We start from the raw sequence: 9,917 nt of genomic DNA on the forward strand, positions 1-9,917 counted from the left end.
TTATAGCTCAATAAGGTACACAACCCATTTAAAAAATGGGTTAAAGATTTGAACAGACCATTCATTTTCTAGTAAATCAATCGTAAATAAGTACATGAAAAAATGCTCCACATCCTTGGTCATTGGGGAAATGCAAATTAAAGTCAAAATAATATTAAAACCACTACATCCCTACTAAAGTGGCTAAGAGAGAAAAACAAAGATGACAGATAATAGAAAGTGTTGGTGAGAATGTGGAACTCATACATTGCTCATGGGAATGCAAAACAGTACAGCCACTTTGGAAAACAGTTTGGCAGTTTGTTATCAAGTTAAACATATACTTATCTTATAACACAGCAATACCATTTTAAGTATTTACCCAAGAGAAATGAAAACATATTTCTGTGCAAAGACCTGTATGCAAATATTTATTGACTTTATTCATAATTACCCAAAATTATAAGCGACTCAAATGTCATCAACTAGTGAATGGATAGACAAACTCTGGTATATCCATGTAATTCTTTTTACTCATCATTAAAAAGGTATGAAATACTGGTACACCTAACAATGTGGATGAATCTTAGGTACATTGTGCTAGGTGAGAGAAGCCATACCCGAAACGTTCCATACTCTGATTCCATTTATATGACATTCTGGAAAAGGCAAGATCATAAGAAAACATCAGATCAGTGTTGCCGGGGACTGGGTGTGGGTGGAGAGGAATTGACTGCAGACAGGCATGAGAGAACTTTTTGGAGTGATGAAAATGTTCTATGTCTTGATTGTGGTGGTGGTAACATTTGTTAAAATTTGTTAAGACTTATTGAATTGTCAGTTAAAAAGAGAGATTCTCATTACATGTGAATTATACTTCAATTAAAAAAAATTTTTTTGGCCTTTTGAGCATTTTGAGCCTTGCCTCTGCTCGGGGCCCACTCCAAACTCTTTAGAGTGTACTTTCTTTTCTAATAATGGCCCTTGAGCCATTCTCTACTGCTTGGGCCCACTTCTGCTTCTTTAAAATGTATTTTTACTTCTAATAAACTCCTTTTCTGTAACTAAAAAAAAGAATATATTTTTTAAACCCACCATGATACCTCTTAGAGGTCAGTTCAAGCCCCCTCTCCTTGAGGTTTTCTCTGATCACCACCTTGTTGTTGCATGGCCTTTTGGTAAGTCCCTTCCAGGTCACTCATGGTTTTAGTTCCTGCTAATTACAACTTGGGCTCCGTCTTCATTCAGTAGGGGTGCTGGATTCACTGCTCATTTGGCACAGCCAGACCCTGTCCACAGCCGGCTCTGTGAGAGGCCAGCAGTGCAGACTGAGGTGGTGGCAGGCTGGGGAGAGTTCAGACCTGGGTGAGCTTCCATGGCTGGCTGGCTTGTTTCTCTCTCAAGTACCTCTATTCAGCTGTGGCTGCTCTCTTTCCTCACAGGTTGGGATAAACATTCCTATGGTTACCATGGCGATGATGGGCATTCCTTCTGCTCCTCGGGGACTGGCCAGCCCTATGGTCCCACATTCACCACAGGAGACGTGATTGGCTGCTGCGTCAACCTCATCAACGGCACATGCTTCTACACCAAGAATGGCCACAGCCTTGGTGGGTGCATAGGGGACCTTGGAGGGTCTGTCCTGTGAAGCCACTTTGGTTGATGAGAGTCCCAGGGGCAGGCTTTGAAGCCAAAACAGTGTCTCAGATCCTCTGCTGAACTCTGGGGAACTGCAGCCATTTCCAGGCATTGGAGCCCTGCAAGGTGAAGGGAGGGTAGCAGGGGTGCTCCCTTTGTTACTCCATCCATTCAGGATTCTTTATTGAGCCTAGGGTCAGTGTTGAGAGAGCAGCATTGTCATGGTCATGCTTCTGGCCTGTGTGGTACTGTTGGAGCAGGGTTTGGGGTTGGTGAAGAGTTTTAAGGGTCCTGAGTACATGCTTGCATGTTTTACATGCTCACATGGTTTACATGCATGTGATCTGGGCCAGACTTTGGCCAGCCCTTCTGCCATTCAGAGTGCTGGTTGCTATGGAGCAACAGTGAAGACTATTTTAGAACAAGAGGTAAACTGACAGGCTGGAGTCAGATGGGGCCAGGTCTCTTCTGGCCTGTTTGTGGTTAACAGACAGCAACTTAGACTTATATTTAAAAAGTTCCCTTTGATGAAACTGCAGAGGGTGGACTGACTGGAGAAAGGGCCAGGGGAAAAGGCAGGTGGCCTGAGGCAAGGCAGTGGTGATGGGCACAGGAAGTGGGGAACAGGTCTGACAAAGGCCCAAGGGTGACCAAGTAGGGCTAAGTGACAAATGGAGAGCACTAGCAAGAAGGGAAAGTAGCTAGATTAGTGGTACTATCAACTGAAATCAGGGACCCAGGAGGAGCAGCAATCAGTGGAAGGTGATGGGGGTCCTGGAGGATCCCTTGGAAGAGCAATCCTGTACAAGTATAGAAATTTAAGATTAGAACTTGAGAGAGAGGGAGACTTTAACTATTCTGGTGGCTTGCCCTACTAGGACCGACTGATATTTGGCCTTTGAGTGAGAGGAGCCCTTGGACAGGGTGGTCATGAGATGATGCCTAACTGCTGGGCCTTCCTGCATGGGTTTACAGAGGTCTTTGATCTGGCAGACCCTACCAGCCAGGCTGCCCACAAGCCTTGCCAGGAAAGGAAGTTGGACATTTTACTTGGAACTCAATTCCAGGGGGACCTGCTTCCCCTGGGTTGAGGGACAGTTAAAAGAGGGCTGCCACTCCCCACAACCCCTCTGTGGCTTCTCCAGGAGATAAACCCGGGCAGAATCAGGGAACCTGAGTGGAAATCAGGTTTTCTGGTGGTTTGGCATCAAGAGCCATCGTTCCTCAATGGGGCAGTTGGATGCCACAGTCCAGAGTGGGCAGCGAGAGCATAGCACAGACACTGCAGAGCTGACCCAGGTGCACATTGGAGAAACTCTCCTCTGAAATCCATGGCCACCTAGCTGCTGGTATCCAGCTGGCGAGGAGCTAGCTGCTAGAGGGCAAGGCCAAGATCTCAAGATGACTCCTCATTTTCCACTTTGTTGTCTGACTCCAGCTATTTCCTGCCTCTTTGTTTTTCTGCTGTCAGAATCCCAGGGGCCACTGCTATGGGCTCTCTTTACCCAAGGCCCCCTTCACCTGCCCCTCTGCAGCCACCCCCAGTCCCCTCTTCTCTGGATTCTTGCCCTCTTCACATCTCTCCAGCTTGTTCACACCTTGCTCAGAGCACGGCACTTGCTGTGGGACCCACGGTTTGGGGCATACCCTGCTGTCCTCTCTGCATCTGTGTCTCTCCGCTCTGGGCCCTAAATGTGTGCCAAGGCCCATGAGCTCTTTGTTAGTCAGGTCCCTAGGTACATAGGAACTCATGGCCACCTTAACGTCAACCCAAACCCTCACGCTATTTGTAAAAACTCACCTTCCTAGTGCATGCCTTTTATCGACCCCATGCAAGACCTCACACATCTTGTAATTAAACTTCATTTAGGAGTAGTGCCTATTTTTCTAGCCTGTCAAGATCTTCTGTGGTCTTGCTTGTTCCAACACAGATATTTGGTGTTCTTTTCAGCATTGTGTTAACCTAAAATTTGATAAACATGTTTTGTGTGTTTTCATCAAGATATTGAGAAAAAAGTACTGGAAGAGTATAAGGCTGAAATTTGAGCCTTTAGCCTGTAGCTTATCTGGTTAGACACTAGCCATTTAAGAATCACTTCATCATATTAGTTTGAAACTCATGTTTTTCTATTTTGTCCACAAGGATACTACTGAATCTTTACTAAAAATTGTATACCGCCTGTCCCTTGCATTTTCTAGATCATGAAATTTAACGGAGGGGCATTGAACTTGCAGTGATAAACTACTTGATGAATCTTCTAATAACCGTTTTTTCCCCCCACAAGCCAGCTTATCAGTAAATGTGCTTCAGAGTCTCATGCAGGATCAATAAGCCGATCACTGCTCTCTAACCTTAGAACCTTTCCCCCTTTAGGGAAGAATGATGTTTCCTGGCCTCCCCACTCCTTTTATGTACTCCATTAGCTTCTGTCACAGCACTCACCCTATGTGTCATTGGTAATTTGTCTGTGTAATTATTCAATGCATGCCATCTCTGTTGCTGAGTTGGCAGCACTTTGAGGGCCAGGCTTGTAGCTGGTTCCTCCTGGGAGGTCTCAGTAGATAACTTGATGGAATGAGCGAGTGAATGGAGACAGGAGACTGACAGCTCATCCACAAGTGGTCCGTGTACTTGCAGAGTCATTTTTATCCAGCTCGGCTCTCTCATGGGCCCTTTATACCCTCCCCTCAGCCTCAGTGACCCCTGACCTATGTCTGTCTGGCTCGGGGCACTTCATATCAGCAAGTTTGAATGTCCTGTTTGCATCCTGGATCTTTGCCGGGAACCATCTTCCCATGGGCCAACCCAGATGTTGTCATTACGGTGGCCTTGTAGAGGCTCCTAGAGACCTACAGGGCTGGGGGGAGCAGTGTTGCCCTTGTCCAGTGCAATAGGCGGGTGGAGTAGCCTCTTTCCTCATCTTCCTGGAAACACCTCAAGGTCTTATCCTTCCTGAGTGCCATTGTGAGGTACAGCTGGGCAAACCCAAATAGGTCATCCCCTGCCCAGAAGTGTGGCAGTTGCCTCACCGTGTGGCACAACTGCAGCCACCTTGTACCCAGACCTCACAGTTTATGAGGCAGCTTTCACAAAGTATCTCAGTTTCTCTCTTGAGGTGTTGGGATTAGTTTTTTCAGATGGGCTCATAAAAGTTGGGTAACTTGCCAAAGGTAACACTGCAGATAACTGATGGAGCCTGGACTCCCCCTTCTTCCAGGGTTCTCTGAGCCTCTTCCATGAGCTGGAGTTACAGCCTGGCTACACCGAGATCCATGAAGGCAGCTCCCATGCAGACCTGGAGGGTGCACGTTGAGGTCTCCTCATGAGTGCAGAGGCTTCCATAGTCCATCCTGCCAGCTCTGACTGCTGACTGACTGCATGTGTGGTTCAGAAGTGGCCTCAGGCAGGCAGATCATGGGGTTTATGAGCTTCCCTCACTGGAGCAAAGTAGCCTGGCAAAGAATTTAAATAGTCTCTCTGCTTCATGGTTTTTTCATCTGTAAACTAGTGTCAGAAACAGCATACACCTTCCATGGTTCTGAGGATTAAATGGTTCCTTGTGAGACACTGAGCCCAGAGCCCCGCACAGAGGAAGCACATGGTATACACTGGCTCCCTGGCAGGATTTGGGCCTCAGATTTACTGGTCAGACCCTCACCTGTTCTTCTGTCTTGTGGGTGGGGTTTCAGCTTCTTTTCTGGATGGGGTTGGGAGAGCAGACTGGGACCTCTTAAGGAGTCAGTGGTTTGTAAAACTTTCAGGCCAAAAGCTCAGAAGTTTCTAGAAGATACAAGAATTTATCTAAAAAATGGGAAGGCTTTGGATCCTTGGGAGAGCCTCCTTTGGCCCTGAGTCGTTTCTCAACCTGTAGAACATGAGTGCTCTGGTGGGTATTCTGAGTCCTCTTTCCTGCTTAGTCCCACTCCCCTTTCCCCTCACTTCAGGCTGAGGTCCCTGGAAACTCAGCCTCTTCTCTTGGCAGGAGGGTTCAGAGAGTCCACAGGCCAGTGTTAACCTGGGCTTTGTCAACTTATAGTCTCTAGGATCCCTGGATGGGTATTGGCTGGAGATGGGCAGCTGCCACCTTCCCTGTCTTCACTGCTCTGTCAGCTTAGAGATGATGTTGGAGTATCAGGCTAGGAATGAGTCCAGCCCCACCACTTCTGCTAGTTTTATGATTGTTGGCAACTCATTTAACCTCTGAGGTTTACTTTCCTCATGTGTAAAAGTGGGGATAAGAAAGCCTGCTCCCTAGAGTTGGTGTGAGGATCAGCTGAGGTAATAAATGGAAAAGGGCCTGGCATATGTAGTAGGTCTCCATAAATATGTGTTGGATCAAGAGAAGGATCAGGCCTGGAGAGGCCTCAGGGGTAGAACATTTGGGTTTTAGTCCTTCCTAGCAGGCTTTTCCTGAGAGGGTGGAAGAGCTGTGGACAAATACTCCAGTATCCAGCTTCACTGCTGACCAGGCCACCTAGCAAAGGAAGGCCAGAGTCTAAACCTACCAGACCCTAGCACGTGCTTGGCCTCCACCACAGGGTAGATGTGGTGATCAGCCTTTCCCCAGCTGTTGTGGCGGACCGTCTGTGGGCTGATGACTGTTTCTTTCCCTCCACAGGTATAGCTTTCACAGACCTCCCGGTAAGTACTACTATTGGGTCTCTCCACTCCGGGCTCTTGGGGACTGACTGGGATGGGCATGGTGGTACCTGCAAGTGCAGGGTATAGAGTCTGGCCCTTTCCCCAACCAGGAATGTGTGCTGTGCTCTCAGCTTGAGAGTACCAGTAGTGGGTACCTGCTGGTCTTTTTCTCTCCAGTAGCAAGACCCAGTCTTCCTCTGTGACTCAGAGCAAGTAGTGATTTGTGGCATTTCCAAAGGCAGTTGAGGGGGTGCTGTAGGTGGAGATGAGGGTAGCTCCATGGCTCAGCTGGTCTGAGCTAGGTATGTGTGGCTTACAACCAGTGGACCACGGCAGAGTGTACAGAATTGTTCCTGAACTGTTAGGTCCCTGTGCACCTCCATCAGAGATCCCTAAGGAAAGCAAATACCCTAGGGGACTGAATCTGCTACTGTGCAGTGTGCCCTGAGGTGGAGAGGTGAGCTTTGTGGGGTTTTCTCTTCTTGGAAAAGGGTGCGGTTTCCTGCTGGCCTAGTTCAGAGCTCATCCCCACCTCCTGCACCCCAGTCCTCTTTTATTAATAGTCATCACAGACCTCATCATATGTAGGGCCTCCACCCAGAATTCTAGGAACCTGGCCCTGCTCTATACGCACTGGCCGGGTTCTGGAAGGAGGAAGGGTTTGCTGGCTTTGGTGGCTGCTTTGGGATCCTGGGCACTTCTATCACGCCCAAGGAAATGTCCCTGTGATCTGCGGAGCCTTCCAAAACCCAGACTGCAGCATCCAGAATCTTGTTAGAACCTCTTGTTTATGGATCAGGATCCGTCCCTCCTACTGGAGGCCCCAGAGAAGGGCTGTGGCCCTAGGCAAATTGAACAGACACAAGAGGAGAATTCTGACCCTGGCTGGGGAAGAGTGTAGTTGTGGAGATGTCACATGAAACAGCCAGACATGAATGTGGGCAGTATGTCAACAAGTGCTAGAAAGTGAGCGAATGCAATGAAGTTCAGGGAAGTCTTACTGGAGGAGGTGGGCTTTACCTGTGGGAGAGGAAAGGAAGGAAATGAGATCTTGTGGGTTCAGAGCTCATGGTGGGCTGAACCCAGTGTGGAGTAAAGGCACCTGACACTCAGGAATGACACATGGCCTGAAGATGGAAGGCGGAAGAGAGGATTGGGGGCCCAGGGACAATGGGGAGGAGGCTGGCGAGACACGCGGAAGTAGCAGTGGGGAGCCACAGGAAACACTGAGTGAGGGAGTGACCTGGCAAAAGCTCGTCATGGCAGGCGATAGATGGAAAGCAGGGAGTCCCACATCCACAGAGGGACATGCCCAAACCTTACTGGCTGGAGGATCCTCCTCTTAATGAGCCTCTGACAAGAAAGACAGCGGCCCTCCTTTACCCTTTGCCGGCGTCAGGGGGCCTAAACCACCTAACCCTTTTTGCCATGCTCTCCTCCTCCTCCCATCCTTTCCTGCCTCCTCCCATCCCTTCTCCCCCCTCATATGCTCCTTTTTTTGTGGCAAAGGGCTCCTTGGTCCTGGATCTTTCTGAGAGGAGCCATTATCCACCCCTGCAGCAGATCTTCATGGGCACACCTGCAGGGTCATGGAGACTGGCCTGCCTCTCTGTGCCCTGGCCGAGTCCCAAAGAGGGACCTTGGGCTTTGGGGATACCATAGCCTCTGATGCAGGGCAAGAGACTCCACGTTGAGCCTGGCTTGCTTTTCTTTTGCTTTTCTTTTGCTTTCTCCCCACAAACTTTGGGGAATAGTGTCTGGTAGGGAGGTGGGCAGAATGTGGCTTAGCCCTACCTCCTTCAGCCTTGCTGCAGTTCTTTCAAAGCTGGAACCACGGCCTGCAGGAGTCAGCACCTTCCCCCTCTACACCGGAGGCGAGGTGAGGCCTGCTGCCCCACTGCCCTCAGGGCCCGACTGACATTTCATTCTCCTCCTCCTCAGGCCAACCTCTACCCCACCGTAGGCCTGCAGACACCTGGGGAGATTGTGGACGCCAACTTTGGGCAGCAGCCCTTCCTGTTTGACATTGAGGACTACATGCGGGAGTGGCGTGCCAAGGTCCAGGGCACTGTCCACTGCTTCCCCATCAGTGCCCAGCTTGGCGAGTGGCAGGCGGTGCTGCAGAAGTGAGTGCCCTGCTCCCGCCCTTACCCAGCCCTGCCCCATCCCAGGGGCCTCACTCTTCTGTAGGCCCCTGTACTGCTACATGCTGCTCTTATGAACTCCGGTGGGTAGCGTTCCTTCTGGAAAGCACTCCCAGGGTGACTCTGCCTGCTCCTCTCCTGCTTCCCCCTTATCTGATGGACAGCTCCCGCTCAGTTCTCCAGATCTGCTCCTAATTAAAACTTTGCCTCCTTCCCTGCCACTGGATCTGACAGCTCTGTATGTAATATCACCAGCAGGGCTGTTTTCCCTCCCCAGGTCATTTTGCAGAAAATACACTAGGATGCCATCTGGTCTCTTTCTCTCTAGACTTTTTCCACCATAGGAAGTACCCATCATGTCATAACTCTGGCCTGAGGTCACCTCTCAGGGTCAGCATCCAGCTAAGTCCCATGCAGCCATGGCAGTGGTGGCAGGAAGAGAGTCCTCCCTAGGACCAGCCTAGTTGGCTCTTTGCTGATTAATTCTGATTGTCCTGGAGGCCAGTCTTGAGAATCCCAAGGAAGGCCAGGTTTGGGTCTCCCTTCTACTTAGCAGCTGCAGGCCTGAGTGAAGCAATGACCAGTACCCACTCTGCCAGGAGATGGATTAGCTTGTTAGCTTGGCTTTCAAAGGTGGGCAGAGAAGGGCTGGGCTTCCATTAGCCCTGGTCCCTTGAGTGGGGTTGGTGTGCACCCTGAGTTCCTTTTGCAGCTTTCCTTTCTTGAGGACTTGGTATTGAGCCAGGCCCCAGGGAGCCCTGAGGCAAAGACAAGGTGGCTGGACCCTTCTCAGGAAGAGCAGCACTGCATGTCTTGTTCCCAGTCCTCAGAGCTAATGACAAGCTTGTCCTCGGGGGGCAACACAGTGCCAGTCCCTGCGGCAGGCTTCCTGGGACAGTCAAGGGAAAGCTGGAGCTATTCCAGCTGTGTGGGAGAGGGACTGATGCTCTCAACTTACAGGGCCTGGGCTTAGCACATGTGTGTATCTGTGTGCCTGCGTGTGTTCAGATATAGTATTTGCCAAGAACTGCATATAACTTGTGCCTTGTGATTTCCTATAACTTCATTTTATGAACATTGCTATATTATCTCAGACAAATTTGCCACAAGTCTCTTGGCTGGCTTCCCTTAGTTGAAGGTTCCAGCTATTTCTTCTCTTTTGCTTGTATAGGTAATCCATTTGTAGGCTGCGTTTTTCTTACTTAAGATTATTTTCTTGGTGTCCTTTCAAGAAGTGGAATTATTGAATCAGAGACTGTACATTTTAGTGGCATCTTACAAGTATGTGCATATAGACTCATTTGAACTATGTGTTGTCAAAAGCTTTTGCCCTTGTGTTTATAATATAATAATAATATAATTAATGTAAGAATTATTACTTTGAGTATAATATTACAAATACATAATTTATTATTATTTAAGATTTTATTGGGGAATTGGGGGAGGGGAACAGCATTGGGGAATCGGGGAAGGGGAACAGACAAGTTGCTGTCCTTTTGTTCTTCAGTCTAGTT

At 49.0% G+C, this 9,917-nt stretch overlaps 1 protein-coding gene across 1 annotated transcript in view; it reads left to right on the forward strand.

The window, feature by feature from the left end:
* Positions 1-9,917, forward strand: part of RANBP10 (RAN binding protein 10) — a 69,265-nt gene that overhangs the window by 45,184 nt on the left and 14,164 nt on the right. Inside the window, exons 4-6 of the mRNA XM_019653779.1 lie at positions 1,422-1,589; positions 6,237-6,259; positions 8,201-8,385. Coding sequence (XP_019509324.1) covers positions 1,422-1,589; positions 6,237-6,259; positions 8,201-8,385 — 376 coding nt within the window. The remainder of the gene's footprint in view (positions 1-1,421; positions 1,590-6,236; positions 6,260-8,200; positions 8,386-9,917) is intronic.

The sequence above is a fragment of the Hipposideros armiger genome, unplaced genomic scaffold, assembly GCF_001890085.2.
Source record: "Hipposideros armiger isolate ML-2016 unplaced genomic scaffold, ASM189008v1 scaffold_9, whole genome shotgun sequence".
Taxonomy (NCBI): Eukaryota; Metazoa; Chordata; class Mammalia; order Chiroptera; family Hipposideridae; genus Hipposideros; species Hipposideros armiger.